This window comes from Physella acuta, unplaced genomic scaffold (assembly GCF_028476545.2).
Source record: "Physella acuta isolate Inbredline_101_S28 unplaced genomic scaffold, ASM2847654v3 ptg000315l, whole genome shotgun sequence".
Classification (NCBI taxonomy): Eukaryota; Metazoa; Mollusca; class Gastropoda; family Physidae; genus Physella; species Physella acuta.
In genome coordinates, this window is record NW_026731834.1 from 125,334 (window position 1) to 143,910 (window position 18,577).

The 18,577-nt window shown below is 37.5% G+C and overlaps 1 protein-coding gene across 2 annotated transcripts; it reads right to left on the reverse strand.

Annotated features, from left to right (window-relative positions):
• Window positions 1–921: 921 nt before the first annotated feature.
• LOC131940321 (uncharacterized) lies at window positions 922–16,786 on the reverse strand. Of its 2 annotated transcripts, XM_059298974.1 has the most exons (5): window positions 16,638–16,786; window positions 6,452–8,750; window positions 5,316–5,408; window positions 2,433–2,578; window positions 922–2,273 (listed from the first exon to the last, which is right to left on the reverse strand). In XM_059298974.1, the coding sequence occupies exons 2-5, from the start codon at window positions 8,549–8,551 to the stop codon at window positions 2,258–2,260; spliced, it is 2,355 nt and encodes a 784-aa protein (XP_059154957.1). In that variant the 5' UTR covers window positions 8,552–8,750; window positions 16,638–16,786; the 3' UTR covers window positions 922–2,257. The 2 variants fall into 2 exon arrangements, with proteins under 2 accessions (XP_059154957.1, XP_059154956.1); XM_059298973.1 differs by having other exon boundaries at window positions 922–2,578.
• Between the last annotated feature and the right edge of the window lie 1,791 nt (window positions 16,787–18,577).

An 18,577-nucleotide genomic window follows, 5' to 3' on the forward strand; every position in this document is an offset into this window, starting at 1 on the left:
CGAGGGGGGGGGGGGGAGGGAGGGACATATGTCCCCGGGCGCAGACCTTAGGGGGGCGCCAAATTGAAAGTTTGAGTGGGGGGGGGGGGGTGCAAATGAAAAGTTCGAGGGTGGGGGTGAAAATCGAAAGTTTGTCCCCGGACGCCAGGAAGGGTTGCTACGCCTCTGTTATGAACACATATTTAAAAGACAACATGAGCACTTAACAAAATGCCCATACATTTACGAAATAATAATGTAAAACACATCCAATTGTGTACACTTTTATTTTATTTTAATTACAGCTGTATAACATAATTCGTTCTTATTTTTTCAGTACACTTACATCCAAAATGCAATAATTCAAAAGACAGGAATAAAATAATATGCATTTATAGTTAGCCTACTTATGAAAACAATTCCTAAAAGTGATTATCTTATACAGAGTGTAATATATATATATATATATATATATATATATATATATATATATATATATATATATATATATATATATATAATTATATACATACATATATATACATATATATATATATATATATATATAATTATATACATACATATATATACATATATATATATATATATATATATATATATATATATATATATATATATATATATATATATATATATATATATATATATATATATATATATATATCACTTTGTCGAAACAAATCACAAACGACAAACTCCTGTTTGTTTTATCTATGATTTTGTTTGGCTATGCTTACAGACGTAATTGTAAATGCATACGGTAAATTTTAAAACATGGTTGAAACACTCCTGTATGTAGAGTTGAACATGTTGAAAACTGAAAGGGTATGTTCAACATACTATGTAAAGAGTTGAAATCTATGATGTTATGTTGATCATAATGTGTTGAAAAATCCGCATATTTTATCACCATGCTGAAACTTTAATCTCTTATTCAACTGATCGTTGAGTTGAGCATTTTGAAAACTGGGTGTTAGGTTCAAGATGTTGAAAAATGAGTGTGTTGATCAGTATGTTGAAAACATGGATGGTTTAATCAACATGTTTAAAACCAGGATGTTTTTTATCAACATGTTGAAAAACCTAGGTGTTTTAATCAACTTGTTAAAAAGCTTGATGTTATGTTCAACATATTAAAACCCTGCATGTTTTAATCGATAAATTGAAAGTCTAGATGTTGTGTCAACTTGTTGAAAACCAGGGTGCTTTATCAACATGTTGAAAACCAGTATGTTATGTTCAACAGGCTGAAAAGCTTGATGGTGTATTCAACATGTTGAAAACCTGGATATTTCGCTCTAAATGTTGAAAATGTTGAAAACCTTGATGTTGTGTTAATCAAATTGAAACCTGGATATTTTAATCAAGATGTTATAAACTAGGATTATTTAATAACATGTTGAAAACCTGGATGGTTTGTTCACCATATTTAACACAAGTATGATTTTTGTCAACATGTTGATAAGCCTGATGTAGTGTTCAACATGTTGAAAACAAGGATGTGGTATACAACATGTTGAAGACCTTAATGTTGTGTTCAACATATTGTAAAGCTTGGGTGTTCAACATGTTGAAAACCTGTTTATTTTTTATCAACATGTTAAAAAGCATGAGTGTTCAACCTGTTGAAAACCTGGGTATCTTTTATCAACATGTTGAAAAGTTTGAGTTTTCAACATGTTGAAAACCTTAATATTGTGTTCAACATGTTGAAAACTTGGGTATCTTTTATCAACATGTTAAAAAGCTTGAGTGTTCAACATGTTGAAAAGCTTGAGTGTTCAACATGTTGAAAACCTGGGTATCTTTTATCAACATGTTAAAAAGCTTGATGTAGTGTTCAACATGTTGAAAACCTGGGTATCTTTTATCAACATGTTAAAAAGCTTGATGTAGTGTTCAACATGTTGAAAACCTGGGTATCTTTTATCAACATGTTGAAAAGCATGCGTGTTCAACATGTTGAAAAGCTTGAGTGTTTAACATGTTGAAAAGCTGGGTATCTTTTATCAACATGTTGAAAAGCTTGAGTGTTTAACATGTTGAAAAGCTGGGTATCTTTTATCAACATGTTGAAAAGTTTGAGTGTTCAATATGTTGAAAACCTGGGTATCTTTTATCAACATGTTGAAAAGCTTGATGTAGTGTTCAACATGTTGAAAACCTGGGTATCTTTTATCAACATGTTGAAAAGTTTGAGTGTTCAACATGTTGAAAAGCTTGAGTGTTCAACATGTTGAAAAGCTTGATGTTGTGTTCAACATGTTGAAAACCTGGGTATCTTTTATCAACATGTTGAAAAGTTTGAGTGTTCAACATGTTGAAAAGCTTGAGTGTTCAACATGTTGAAAAGTTTGAGTGTTCAACATGTTGAAAACCTTAATTTTGTGTTTAACTTGTTGAAAAGCTTGAGTGTTCAACATGTTGAAAACCGCCGTGACGCGATGTTCAAGCGGGTCAAGCCGACATGTTTCAGGGGCGTGTCCAGCAGGGCGGCCTTGGGAAGGTCAAGGACGTTCGAGAACTCGTACAGCTCCTCAAGGTCGTAGCGAACTTTGTCCAGTAGGTCACGATGCATCTGGTAGAAGGAGTGGACATTGGCAGAATTAGACAAAAAGTTAATGAAGTCAGTAATGTGTCTATATGCTTGTAGTGTTAAGTCAGTGTTTAGTCAGTAATGTGTCTATATGCTTGTAGTGTTAAGTCAGTGTTAAGTAAGTAATGTGTCTATATGCTTGTAGTGTTAAGTCAGTGTTAAGTCAGTAATGTGTCTATATGCTTGTAGTGTTAAGTCAGTGTTAAGTCAGTAATGTGTCTATATGCTTGTAGTGTTAAGTCAGTGTTAAGTCAGAAATGTGTCTATATGCTTGTAGTGTTAAGTCATTGTTAAGTCAGTAATGTGTCTTTATGCTGGTAGTGTTAAGTCAGTGTTAAGGAAGTAATGTGTCTATATGCTGGTAGTGTTAAGTCAGTGTTAAGTCAGTAATGTGTCTATATGCTGGTAGTGTTAAGTCAGTGTTAAGTCAGTAATGTGTCTATGTGTTGGTAGTGTTAAGTCAGTCTTAAGTCAGTAATGTGTCTATATGTTGGTAGTGTTAAGTCAGTGTTAAGTCAGTAATGTGTCTATATGTTGGTAGTGTTAAGTCAGTGTTAAGTCAGTAATGTGTCTATATGCTTGTAGTGTTAAGTCAGTGTTAAGTCAGTAATGTGTCTATATGCTGGTAGTGTTAAGTCAGTGTTAAGTTAGTAATGTGTCTATAGGTATGTAGTTTTTCGTCAAAATACATATGTATATTTAGTAGGTAATGTGATGTCAATTAATTATCTTTGATAGGAAGTCTAGTATGTTTTTTCTATCGGAGGGTATAGTTGATTTTTCTATTTAGTGTTGTTTGTTATTAATACAATTTAAAGTAGAAACAAAACTATACAAGAGCTATATTATTATTAAACGTACATTTTCATAAACATCCACCCTCCCATTTAGGAAAAAAGTTATGTCAGGAACATTTATTAAAACATCGCTTATATCATCTACATTAGAAACAAAAGTATCACTCTTTTTTATATGTTTTTAAATTTTTAAATTTGTATATATATATATATATATATATATATATATATATATATATATATATATATATATATATATATATATATATATATCTAATATATAAAGCTCAGTTCTGTATGTAAAAATACGTATGTTTGTCGTTGACATACTTCGATGGATTAAAGTGTTAGATAATTAAAGTCCTTACGGTCTAAATTTATGAGTTAGAAAGTTAATATTGAAAGTTTTGGGAAATAATTTTCATTTATCAAACTGAAAGTAATAATTTTTGGCATGTTCATTAAACACAAGTTTTAAAAAAAAATATCATCTTTTACAAAAATTCTAATTATGTTTTTATTTAGTCCTATAGCATTTACTTCCCTTTGATAAATTAGGAAAACACAATTACTTCCCTTTATAAAACCATTGCATTATTGGAAAAGAATTTACTTATTACTTTGTTTTGGTGTTGGGAAAAAAAAATTACATAATTAGCGGGGATTGATCAAGTGCAAATGTTGTAGGTATTTTACGGATAAGCTTGGAGTATTATAATTGTTCATTAAATTGAAACAGGCGCTTTCGTTTAAGTGAGTGCAAAAGACTATGAATAAGTTGGGGTACTATAGTCGTTCATTAAGCTAAAACAGGTGATTCCGCCCCGGGCGTTTATGTTCGCGTTAGTGTTTTCTTTGTGTTTAGGTTGGGTTTGCGTTAGTGGTTGCGGTTTGATTTGGTTTGTTTTTGTTCTTTCTGTTTTTGTTTGTGTTTTTTTCTTTGGATTTGTATTTGTGTTTTTGGTTGGTTTTGCGTTTGGATTTGGTTTGTTTTCGTTTGCTTTATCGTTTTTTGTGTGTGTTGGTATTGGTGTTTGTGGTTGTGGTTGGGTTTGTTGTTAGGTTTTTGTTTTTGTTTGCTTTTTTGTTTGTTTTTTCTTTGTGTTTGTATTGGTGTTTGTGGTTGTGGTTGGGTTTGTTGTTAGGTTTTTGTTTTTATTTGTATTTGTAATTGTGTTAGCGTTATGTTTGCGTTTTGTTGTTTTGGTTTTGGTTGGTTGTGGTTTGGGTGGGCAATGCCGGGTTTATGATGATTACTAAACACACAGGTAATGGTCTTTAACAGAAAGGTTTTTCACAGAAGCCAGAGCAGGGCCTGGCCGGGACGGCTAGTATATATATATATATATATATATATATATATATATATATATATATATATATATATATATATATATACGTAATTAAAAGAAAAATTATTTACTCCCATTTTTGTGATATTCTTTCTAAATTGGCGATCATAATTGGAAATTATTCCCGAATTCTCTGAGGTGAAATGTTTGACCTACTCTAAGGTGAAAAGTTTAACCTCTGAGGTGAAATTTGACCTTCTGTAAGATGAAATGTTTGACCTTCTCTGGGGTGAAATGTTTGACTTTCTCTGTGAAATGTTTGACCTTCTCTGTGATGAAATGTTTGACCTCTCAGGTGAAATGTTTGACCTTCTGTGAGGTGAAATGTTTGACCTTCTGTGAAGTGAAATGTTTGACCTTCTCTGAGGGGAAATGTTTGACCTCTGAGGTAAAAATTTAACCTTCTGTGAGGTGAAATGTTTGACCTCCTCTAAGGTGAAAAGTTTAACCTCTGAGGTGAAATTTTGACCTTCTGTGAGGTCAAACATTTGACCTTCTCTGAGGTGAAACATTTGACCTTCTCTGAGGTAAAAATTTGACCTTCTGTGAGGTGAACCATAAAGCTCTCACCTGACAAGACCATGACAAACGAACTTTGTGAATCTCCTTGTACAGCTTGAGGAACTGTCTGGCCAGGATTTGATCCTGGGACCTCATCGTCTGCTGTTAACAAAAGAACATTCAGAACGACAGTGCTAAATAATATATTTATTTTTGTTTACTTAAACTATTGTACATTACATGCGTTAACGTATTATTTTTTTACGAGCTGACCCGCGACGTAGCATACGCTGCCATCAAGTTTTTTTTTAATTTTCTGCTTATCAGCAATTCATAATTTGTGAATTTAACACTACCCCCTCCCGCCCTCCCTCTCGCCCAGTGAAAGCAGCCGTTTACAATGAAATGATCAATCAGAACGGGTCGTTTAATACTAAATTATATGCCCCTATTAGCAGTCACTAACCCGGCTCTACGATTGTAAACATTCGGGGTGAACCAAAGCTCATCATGTTGGTGGGGGTGGTAGCGATTTACCTGGAGAGCGGGGGAGTAAGGGCGTGCGTCTACATCTTGTCCTGCACGGTCCCAATGAAGAGAATTATACATATAGATAGTGCTAAGCTTTAGGACCAAACATTTTGAGTTAAAACTTCATGATATATTATGTTGCGGTTTGAAATTTACATTCACCAACGATTGAAAAATGTTATATTTTGGGGTGCAAAAATCCAGCGATGTGGTATTGGTGGATATACACGAAGAAGAATATCATTTTAGCTGTGGCGTTACACAGGGCAGTTGAAGTAGAGGCCATCAGTTTCTTTGACCTCGGCATGTACAATGATGGCGATGTTAACACTAAAAGTTATAGACTTTACTTTACCCATCAAAGATTTAGAAGATGCTGGAAACACATACGACCTCAATCCCGGGAATTGAACTTTTAACTTTTTGGGTCGTTATCGAGTACTTCGTTCACGTAAACTAGTTTAACACAATTTTAACCTCATTTTACACACATTTTTAACAATTTTTGCACACAAACAGGACACGTAATATATTACACACATTTGACACATATTTTACACCATATTCACACACACTTTACTCAAATTGTTCTCATATTTTACACATTTACACATATTTCACACCAAGATTTTACTCTTATGTTACAAATTAAGCCCCCGACATGAACAACTCACCAATTCAAATTTAAGTTTATCCAACGTCTTGTTGATTCGCTGTTTCCTCTCTGGCGTAAAAGCCCTAAATCCAGCCCCCTCCACCTCAACTGAAACACAAGGCACCTGCCCACACGCAGACTGTAGAAAATCGTCTGTCTGCCTGTTGAAACTATCACTACTTTCTATTTGATTTACCGAACTCGTTTCTGAATTAAACAGTAAAGGGAGGTGACTGCTTGGATTTTCATCTAACCAGGCGAGGTAACTCGCACGTCGAGTTGGAAGTTGAAGTCTTCTTGCTATGAGTTTGAGTTTTTCTAAGTCTGTATTTACTTCCAAAACGCTACTCCGTAACTCGCTGACATCGGGTGTGAGAGCTGGGGTTTTCTTGAACGTCCGCGCATTGAACGACACGGTGGTCATGTTGGGTTGAGAGATTTGTCTGAAGACAGTTCGTCTGGTCTTGGAGAGAAAGAAGTTCTTGCAATCGACGCTGTAAGGTGGGTGTTGTGGAATGTCAGATCCTGGTTCTTCAGGGGAGACTAGCGTGGAGGTGGAACCGGATTTTAGTTTCATTAATGATGCAGAACAAACGTTTTGGGACTCTAAAGGGGATAAGTTGGCGGATGTAATTTCATCTGAAAGTCTAGAACTGTGTTTAGGGGAGATAATTGCATCAGTATTAGTCGAGACGAAAGATTTAAGTATATTTTCAGGAGAAGAAATCTCATCTAGATTGGAAGAATCACCAGATACGCATATACCACTGGTATTAAAATTGTGGTTACAATCTGCGTTAAGATCAACAGAAGTACGTCCGCTACTGCTGGAAGAATCCAGTGTTCCAGGCATGGGATTAACTGTGGATTCAATTTCCGAGAACGTTTCCTGAACAACTGGTTTAATTATTAATTCCTTTATGACCTTGCTAGATCTGTCATCATCAACAACATTAGAAGTGGCCGTGTTTATAGCTTGATTAACGTAGGTAGATTCGAAAATCTCGATGCTTGGAATGAACTGATGGCTTGAAGGCATCTCTTCGTAAGAACTTGACAAGGGAGTTTCTTGCGGGCGGGTCTCTGTATTAGACTCGAATGAAGACAGTTCCGTGTTTATAACGGAAATGGTACCATCCGATGCTAGAAAAAATAAAGTCCGTTGTTCTATTTCCGGCGAGTCTGACGGATGTGGTGTGATGCTGACGTCAGCGGTTATTTTTAGGGTTGTTAGAGCAGACATGTCTGGTGGTTCTATACTCGTCTGGGGTTGTTCTATGGAACAATCTTCAATGATAATTTCCAGAACGTCTTCTGTCGTCTGCTGTGGTTTTTCGTGTTGTTCTATTTCGCTAAACACAACTATTTCCGGTATTGTTTCTTCTGATTTATTTATAGAATTCTCAATGGACGGTTGTTTTAATGTGGTAGAAGGATTTATAGACGGCCAAGTATCACAGGTAAGGGAAGAAGATTGTTGCTCAATCAAAGGATTGGTTATTGAGTTATCACTGGACGGCCAAACTTCAGTATTACATTCAAGCGGTTGATATAGAGCATCAGTAAAAGGCCACAAGTTGGTAGTACCATCGGGGAGTTTTTTGGATTTGTGCATTGTTTCATCATCGAAAGATTCAGTAATTGTCAATATAGCTGTTTCCTCACATACAGGTAGAGTAGACACCTGAGTTAGTGTATTGGGGGATGCGGTATACGGTTGAGTAATCTCATCACTCGTAGGGCAAGCAATGGACGGTACAGTTGACGTGTTACATTCTAAACTTTCAGTTGACGGCCTTACTTTGGTATCATTTGAGGATTCAATAGATATCTGTTTAGTTTCTGTTCCTTGTCTTGTCAATTTTAAATTTTCTTTCGTTGAACTTTGACCTATCGATGATGACGTACTTCCTGTCTTCGTGTTTCCCGAGACATATTTTTTCTCTTTCTGTGAACTTCCACTTTTCTTCTGTCCCTCTGTCTTGGCGTTCCTGTCCCGTCCAAGAAAGGACAAGAGCCTCTCTTTGACGCAAACATTGGCTCTAAGAGAACGACCTTCTTTCGTCTGCACAAAGTTATGAAACATGGCCGCTAGGTAACGGAACACCTCCTTGCACATGCGCCGTGGGTGGGCAAGTGTTACATCTCGGGCTTGACCCTGGAGTTACCCTAATTCGATAATTTGTCTACCTTAATGAACAGGTGTGGTTTTAATTGAGCATTACGATTCAGTTTCCTGAGCTGCTTCTCATTAAGACAGTAATTTGTTCGTAATTTAAGAATTGTTGCGCTCAGTTCCAGTATTTTTCCACCGCTACCTAGAGTTAGAAAAAAAAAGTTATTATTCAACAATGAGCACTTAAAGCGAAATTAAAGTTTGTAATTAATGTTAGCTTTTAATGTATATTAGGTAATTTATTTTAAAAGCAAATGATCGCGCATAGTAATGCCGTAAAGACATAGTTTACGATTCTTTTGAATGACACTTTTGCTACAGCAAAAGCTTTTTGCAATATTGCCTTGCGACTTTAAAAAGTCGGAAAATTTCAGTTTGATGCGTTAGATATAAAATGATAGAAGTCTGGCACCAAAACGTGCGCACTGGTCATTGAGCACTCTTAATGTGCCAAACAGATGCACGCCTAATGAATGTGATGCGAAGTATCCAACTATTATGCCTGATGTTTGGTTTTAATCGCACCAACCCTAGCACAACAAGGGTCTGTGTGGTCGAGTCTGTAAAGCTCGCGTATTTTTAACCGAAGGGTCCCGAGTTCGAACTCCCGATAGCAAGGGACAGCAACCCATCTAGGAGAGACAACTCCAAATCACACAACTACTGGCTTGTTTGTTTTTGGACGGACAAAGGCTTTGAAAGCAAATCCATGAAAAAAAAAGCAAGCTGATGGAGCCAACGGCCTATACACAGAATAGCAGGTTGACACGTAATACTTAAATTAATTGGCAGGTGTTCCCGTCCAACATTACAATTAAGAACAAAGACGAGAACAACCCTAGCACCATCGCTGTAAATTATCCAGTGTTGTTCACACTGTATTTCACCTCTTACACACGTCTATTCTTATGGCAGTCTAGTAGTGCCATTGTGTTCTTTTTGAACTAATCCGTTTTATCATTTTATTTTGACAGACCCCATTTTAGTGCTCGCCTACGAATGTTGTACGCTAGATTATTCATATACGCTCTATCTTCGCCTGTGTTTTTATAACTGTATATACAATTTACTCCCTGTTGTTTCATTAATATAAGACCTGTCAGTCTCCTGCGGTTTTGTACATACACTGTTCGCTCTACATATTCTTCTAGTCAGAGTATGATAATAATTCTCCTATTGCATATGAAGCAGCATCTGTTGCCTCAACACCCACTTGCCTTGAAATATCATCTACTATATCCACTGTACTCTAAAAGTTTTAAATCAACAATGATTTATTATAAATTCATTAATAATTAGATAATTATATATGTATAAATATAAACTAAATTTCTCTTTCTGGTGGAAAAATACCGCGCCCGATATAAAACGAATACAGATTTTCAGAATATAATTACAGCAACACAAAAAAGGCGCAACTTCAAAATAGGATGACGCAAACAGATCACTGAGAGCAGGAGTCAAGAGTCGAAGAGTCATCAACTTTCCCAAGATGTAACAGCAATCAACTGAAAAATGTTATAAAATCTTATCTTTTTTTCTTTTTACAGAAATAAAAACAGCATTTAGCTTTTGATGAAAACTCCGTGCTATCCAAATAGCTCGTGATAAGATTTTTTTAACTCCCCAGTAAAACATACTTCTGTTTGATTGAGATTGTAAAATGTGTTTACGATATTCTAAATAACAGCAGGGGTTAGTCTTGGTTGCTAGAAAAGGGGTTAAAGTGATGTAATTAATTAATTAAGCTTGGTCTTAGACCAGATGTTAGTAGACCCAGGGACGGTGTCATCATTTACATTACACTTCCTAGTGTTCAAAATAACAAAACACATTTCCCAGTGTTCAATATAACAAAACACATTTCGCAAGTACAAATTTCAGAATTTCGTTACACCAGTTCAAAAGCCACCATGATCCTATATTGTTAGTCTCACATTATTTTTTATATATATATCAGTTTAATTATTTACAAGCGATTTAAAAAAAAATTGTTAGTCTCACATTTTTTTTTATACAAATTTTTATATAACAATCTCACATTTTTTTTTTTTTTTTTTTTTTAAATACTTTTATTTGCAATTTAAAACAAGTACATCAACATCAAATTCTTACATAATTTCGAACATCAAATGAAAACGAAATAGTAATACAATATATTAAAATATATTACAATAGTAATATTTCTTTCTTACTTGTAGCCTGCTTTCATTCATTTAAGATGGTTTACATATACATAGATGTAATACAAAACGTCTAAATATAAAGAAAAATTAAAAATTAAAAACCAACCTGAAACTGAAAATGCAAATGTGTAATTAAAATTAAATGATGATTCAAGGGATTTTTTTTTTCTCGGCGTGGTGGGCTGAGGGGACGAAGGGGGGAGAGGGGAAATTTGTTTTTTTTTAAAGTAGAGCTGAAATGAATTTGGGATTACAGAGAATTAAAATGATACAAATTTTAAGCAATCGGGAAAGTTATGTTATTACAATGAGACACGTAAAAGCAAACACTCTTCCCTTTCAAACATCTATATCTATACAGTCCTCAATTAGTTTTTTTTTCCTTTTTATTTTTTTTTGTTTTGTTTTATTAATTCAATTGTTTTAAACCTTTAAATCAGTAATAATTATTTATTTGATAGATTTTACACAGCATCAAAGACATGAACATCAATTGCATATATAATAATCAAATGGAGAAAATAAAATGGCATAAGAACTAGACTAAAATAAGGTGTGCAAACTAGGTTTCTCTTGACTGCTTAGTTTACTGTGCTTTGTCCTTAGCTGAGGAGTCAAAAGTTCACATTGTAGCCGCCCATGGACAGAAATAGAAACGACCTTGGGAGAAGTGTCTCTGCAGTACACATACTGATCCATCATTCCAAAACTTTCCATGACATAAAATTGACCCTTGGCAAAGAGGTCACGCTACCTTGAAAAATCCGCCAGTCCGGTTGAGTGGGGGGAAGTGTGTGTGTGTGTGTGGGGGGGGGGGGATGAGGTGTGTATCTCTTTCTACCATTCAGGTTGTGCACTTTTAAAAACCTGGGAAACAGAAGACTGTTCTAATGTTAATTTACTTGAGGGCTGATCGAGTGATGTTTAGCTTGAGACTGTCGAAGAAAAAACAACTAATACCTAACACAAAATCTAAACAATTATAAGCTACTTTTGAGTACAATACAACATAGTGTGCGCATATTAATTTTTAAAGGAACATTTTTTAAAAGACAGACATGCTAGTGTTTAAATATGTTCAACATCATTAACTGGTTTTATTTTACTGATCGTCCATAAACAAATTCATTATATTTAAACTTAATTTAAAACACATTATTTATAATGCAAATAAAATGTGTCATCACACTTTGTTACCTCCCTGTCCTTCTTCATGTATCCCTTCCACTCTGTACGCAACATCATTTACAGACATCACTAAACATGATGGTAATATCTTAATTAAGCATTGTCTAAAAATAATTCACGCGTACAAACAATGCTTTTTTTCTACCATAGCTCGAAGGATGTTGTATTAATAAATGCTAATTAGGAGGCCTATAAAACAATAATTACATCACCTAGAAATTAATAATTTCTTGCTAATTAATTATTTCTAATAATAAGAATAATACGAGCCAACTACAATATGTTTAATTATGTATCAAATAACCCGTCTATACGCCTTATAGTGTACGAACACATGTATTATATTTCCAGTTACACAAACAAAGATATTAAGATATAACCGAAACACATTTTTTTTTTGTTCTATTCAAAATCCTACTTGGATAATTGTCAACATTTTTAATGTGTTTTTTTTTTTTATCTCACCTAAGTTAATTTATGTTGGTAAATAACTCTTCGACATGTCAAGTTTTTTTATTAACGACGCGTGATTGTAGAGGGAGGGAACAATGCAGATGATTTATAGATAGGCAGGTACGGGACTAGAGCCAGGTACCGCGCACAATGGATGGGGTTTTTTGGCTACTGGTTGTACGACAGGGGTTCTCAAAAGGAAGGGGGAGGGGCTCTCAGGGTAGGGTGTTATTAGGCCAGGATGGTAGCAGGGTCATGATGGTACTAGGGGCAGGATGGTACGAAGGCAGGATGGTACCAGGGTAGGATGGTGCTAGGGGCAGGATGGTACCAGGGCGGGATGGTACTAGGGTAGGATGGTACAAGGGCGGGATGGTACTAGGGTAGGATGGTACAAGGGTAGGATGGTACTAGGGTAGGATGGTACAAGGGGCTGTGTGGTACTAGGGTAGGAGGGTACCAGAGAAAGGATGGTACTAGGGTAGGATGGTACAAGGGGAGGATGGTACTAGGGTAGGATGGTACAAGGGCGGGATGGTACTAGGGTAGGATGGTACCAGAGGAAGGATGGTACTAGGTTAGGGTGGTACCAGAGGAAGGATGGTACTAGGGTAGGATGGTACAAGGGCGGGATGGTACTAGGGTAGGATGGTACTAGGGTAGGATGGTACAAGGGCGGGATGGTACTAGGGTAGGATGGTACCAGAGGAAGGATGGTACAAGGGGCTGTGTGGTACTAGGGTAGGATGGTACTAGGGTATGATGGTACCAGGCCAGGATGGTACAAGGGTAGGATAGTACTAGAGTAGGATGGTACTAGGGGCAGGATGGTACCAGGGGCTGTGTGGTACTAGGATATATATATATATATATATATATATATATATATATATATATATATATATATATATATATATATATATATATATATATATATATATATATATATATATATATATATATATATATATATATATATATATATATATATATATATATATATATTTATATATATAAATGTTAATTGGGTAGACGCCTAGATGAGTACTGTATATAAGGGTGGCAAAGTAACAAGAAGTCTGGAGCCCGCTGATGCACGGTAAACCTGCTTTTTATTTCTGTCTTGTGATGAGAAGTTGGGTGCTTGAAGGTTTCTTGCAGGTAAGAGTGCGGGTATCACGTGATTCGCTCACCTTTGTAATTGAGAGCCTTGAGTCGGCGGTAGGGTGAGGGGGGGCGGGTTGTAGGCGGGTTTCTTTTTTTGTTTATGTTGTGCCTCAGTGCTTAGATGACGTATGATGTTGTCTGCGCTACGTATGATGTATGTGTGTTGTGTGTGCTACAGTCCTTAAGTGTGCTAGTGTGTCAAAGTCAAAGTGTCGCAATGTATGTGTATATGGTACAGGTAAACCTACTCGTATGTACAAACGTATTATAAGCTTAGAACTTAACTAATGTATGTGTATCTTAGTTCTACGTTATATTTATGACCTACCGCTGTATGGAGTGATTGTAAGGTCAGCACTATGCCCATCCGCCTTTACTTTCCATAACATGAGTATGATGGCGCAAGTTTACATTAGGTACCTATCAGAGCTGATTTAACTCAGGGATGTCTAAGGGATTCGAGACAGGGATCCGAACTCAAAACCTTAGGTTATCTCAGTGGTGTAGCGAGGTCGGGTGTCACCCGGTGCGGCACTTAATGGTGCACCCCCCCCTCAAACTTTCGATTTGTACACCCCCCTCGAACTTTCGATTTGCACCCCCCCCCCTCAAGTTTTTCTCTATATATTTTGCTATTTTTTGCCTTGGTGTCACCCCCCTAAATGGTGTCACCCGGTGCGGTCCGCACCCCCCGCCCCCCCCCCTCGCTACGCCCCTGGGTTATCTCTAATGCACTGTATAATCCTTCTATGATTTACCATAATCACCTTAGTGCTGCGATCAATGTACGAGTAGGTTAGCGGTATATAAAATGTCTATTTAAATTAATTCAGCCCTTCAAGTATGATGGTTGTAGTACTGTATGGAAAATAAATTCAACGTAGTACCATATTTATTTATATAGTCAGAGGCGTCGCGGAGGGTGGGTGAGGCAGCCGTTCCGGACGTCGACACTAGGAGGGAGGGGTAAAAAGTGACGGGTAAAATGCACTCCCGACCTTTCCATGGGGCTTTTTCGCACATGTGAAAAAAAACTATACATAAATAGAGAAGATGCAACTTTGATAATTAGCACCAGGGATCAACATGGGTCGCTACGCCTCTGTAGGCCTACATGTTGCAACGTTGCTATGTGGCTTGGTGCTAACAGTGCTATAGTAATAGTATCATCCAATAAGATGATTGTAACATTCAGTACCCTGTAAAATCGTCACTGGATAGAAAAAACAACACAGCAGATAGACGCAGTGGCGTAGCGAGGTCGGGTGTCACCCGGTGCGGCACTTAATGGTGTCACCCCCCCCCCCCCCCAGAGGCGTAGCGACCCTTCGATTTGCACCCCCCCCCTTAATCGATTTGCACCCCCCGCCCTCAAGTTTTTCTCTATATATTTTGCTATTTTTTGCTTTGGTGTCACCCCCCCCCCCCTAATGGTGTCACCCGATGCGGTCCGCACCCCCCTAACCCCCCCTCCTCGCTACGCCTCTGGATAGACGACTTATGGGTAATCAGATACGACAAATGTTTTTCCCTATCAGTGTATCCAGCCAAATGTTCTGCATTGTATACTGTACTATGAGAAACCAAGGCCGGTAACTTGTTGATACAAGTTGTTTCCCTTTGCATGTAACTAACACGACCACATACCTAACATGTAGCACACAGAAACAATCATAAGCTCGTTTATTTATGTTTTGGCAAGGAAAGACAGGAATCGTCAGAACTACAATATAAGCTTTAATGTAGCTTCCAGAGTAGTTGTAGCAATAGTAGGTTGGTGTGATGATGTGGAAAAGACACATTTCATACAATCAACAATATAAACTTCAATGTAGCTTCCAGAGTAGTTGTAGCAATAGTAGGTTGTAGTGATGATGTGGAAAAGACACATTTCATACAATCAACAATACAAGCTTCAATGTAGCTTCCAGAGTAGTATAGGTAGGACGGCGTGGTCGCAACCCATTCCGGCGCCCGAGGCAAGCTATCAATTTAGCGCCCTCCCCCTTTAGTTATAAATAAAGTTCATGGAAATAGCGAAAACTCGCCCCCATCTCCAACCCATATGAAAGGTTCAGGGTGTTTCATCTCACTTGAAATCGAATCCATACGTTGTACATAAGTCTGTCTACTCTTTATGAGGACCTGAAGTGTCAAGGGAAGTAATGAGGATAGGATTCAAGGTTCAACAAATTGTATCTTATTATGGCTCGGTCTGAAAAATATGCACAACACACTACCCCTTCAGATTTCGAGGTAAGAGAAGTAGGCAAATTCTACTTCACCTGCCCCACAGACGTTTTGTTTGAAAGTTTATTTATGAATGCTAAGAACATGGTGTTACAGATCCCTTACATAAAATGGCATCACTAAAATGGGACATAAAAACCCAACCTTAAACATAAAAGCGATTGGCGGCCAGCCAGAGGTTTTCAGTTCGGACCTCCGTTCAGACTTGTGACTATAGGACGTCCTTGAGTCCACCCAGCTCTGATGGGTACCTGATTTACGTTAATAGAGTAAAGTTGGCTGGGCATAGTGCTAACCACACTATCCCTTGACTAGCTAGGTCTAAAGAAGAAATTTACTTACCCATAAAACGTAACAACTCTTCAAATCCCAGTACCCCGTACCTTATTCCATTATAGAAACCTCGCCAGTCTGCTTTAACAAATCACATAAAACATTTCGTAACATTTCTTAAATAAAATGGTTGCGCTTTAATTTTGTGTTTTAAAGAATTTGCAACCAATTTTTGTCAATTTACTTAACGATGATAAATAGACGAAAGGAGGAATAAAACAACAAAAAAAAATAAGGGACGGCAATGTTATTTATATTGCTTTATACAACCCTACATCATATATTATAATATAACAGAAATGCGTCCACCTTCCCTATAGTTTCATATATACAAGAACCCTTAGGGCAATAAAAAAAAATCGCGTTATGGTTAAATGTTGAATAGGCTTGGGTTCCTCTTACGAACTTAATTAATTAAGAAGAAAATTATTATTTTTAAATATATACTGTACCTTGAAAATTTTAGAAATTTCGTAAGTACCCGGATCACGTGACCACCACAGCAAGACAAAAAACCGGAAGTAAATCCAAGACAACCCATTCACACAAAAACCTTTCTCTGGCTTCGTCGTTTAAATAACAACAACCGCTTGCCAACCTGGCCAAATAGATCTGCGAAAAACCTGGCAACATTCAAGTATTTTTGGGAGGTTTTTTTTTCCCCTCTGGGTTTTATCTGGATTAGACGCGATTACAGTTTTCGTGAACCTGCCTAGTAGACTACTCGTTGCGAGACGGATGGAAGCATTAACGTTCCATTACTCGTTAACTCGAATCTTCTTCAACATTTAAATCCGGAGTTTTTTCCCCTTTTTTTTACCCCGTGTCAAGGGACAAGGGGGGCTACTCTGGGGTGATAATTTTATTCAGCGTGATTGCCCCTGTATTTGTTATTTACAGACTTTGAGTTATCTTACTTGGGCTTTTAATCTAGACGAGGGTGCAAATCTTAACCCCCCTCTCCCCCCCCCCCCCCCCCCCCCCCCGCACGATCTCAATCAGCACTTGAAATTTTCTATGGGGGAGAGTGTTCTAACATTTCCTAGGGCACACTTGTAAAAGTATATAAAAGTATATACTTTCTATAAAAATTCCATTTCTATGCCTGGATAAGTGCCCCCCCCCCAAGAAATTGAGCATAAAGTTTGGGGCAGGGGGGGGACTGATCCCAATCACCATCTACATGGCCATTAAAAAAACACTTCCACTATCATACTCACCGTTCCCCCCCCCCCCTCCACCGTTACTACAATTACTACCACCAACATCGTCATCCTCACCACAACAATATTTTAAAAACCCAGCAAAACAGAGCACAATGTTTAAAATTGAAGGTTAACTTACAACAGCTGGCATTTCTACATAAAAGTCTTCCTCGGAATAAACAACAGCACACAAAACGAATGTGCATAGAATTATGACGAGGTAGGGCGGGCGCCTAATAAAATAAAGGGGTAACTGCCTAAGTTTAGACAATGCTTTTTCCCCTCCCCTCATTCCCCCCTCCCCCAACCCTTCAATCCCCTCCCCTAACCACTCAATCCTTCCCCCACCCCTCAATCCCCTTCCCCCACCCCTTAAACCCCTTCTCCCACCCTCAATCCCCCTCCCCACCACTCAATCCCCTCCCCAACCTTACAATCCCCCTCCTCCACACCTCAATCCCCCTCACCCACCCCTTAACCCCCCCCCCCCACCTCCCCCACACACCACTACTCACATTTTTCCTGTTTATGTTTTCCTATTTTACCGCCATCTTGAATGAAGACAAATCTCAAAAGTCAGACTGCCATTGAGTTATAGTATGTGTATTTTAAAATCACGGTGAAACCTACAAATTTCACGATTAGCCCCCACCCCCTAGCACCCACCCACCCCATCAGCCTTCACCCTGCCATCCTGATAACAAACCGATTACCTAATGACGTCATAACTCACAGACGCCGGTGACATTATGACGTCACCCTTCACCCCGGGATAGTAAAATTCATTTGTTCCGTTTAATCACCGAAAAAAAAATCTTTTTTTTTTATAATCTTCTCATCTCAAAACGTCGTTTTTAAACCACACTCTCCGTGCATCGTTCATTGATTTCTGCAAAGCGGGGTAATTGGAGAGTGGGACTGCATTGTCTGTGAAGAGCTAAGAGTTACCGTTCATAATCTTTTCTTCTATTTCCGTTCGTGCCAAAGACACATGGGGCAGATGAAGTAGAGTTTATTCGTTTCAATTATCTCGGTGTACAAGAGGTTTAGTTTGCAGTACTACACCCAGACGTTTCCCTAACGTTAGTCAGGTACTCATTAGAGCTGAGTTGACTCAGAGACGTCCTAGATATTTTAGTATATGATTCGCACTTGAGGCTTTAGATATAGCAGTCGTAAGCTCTACC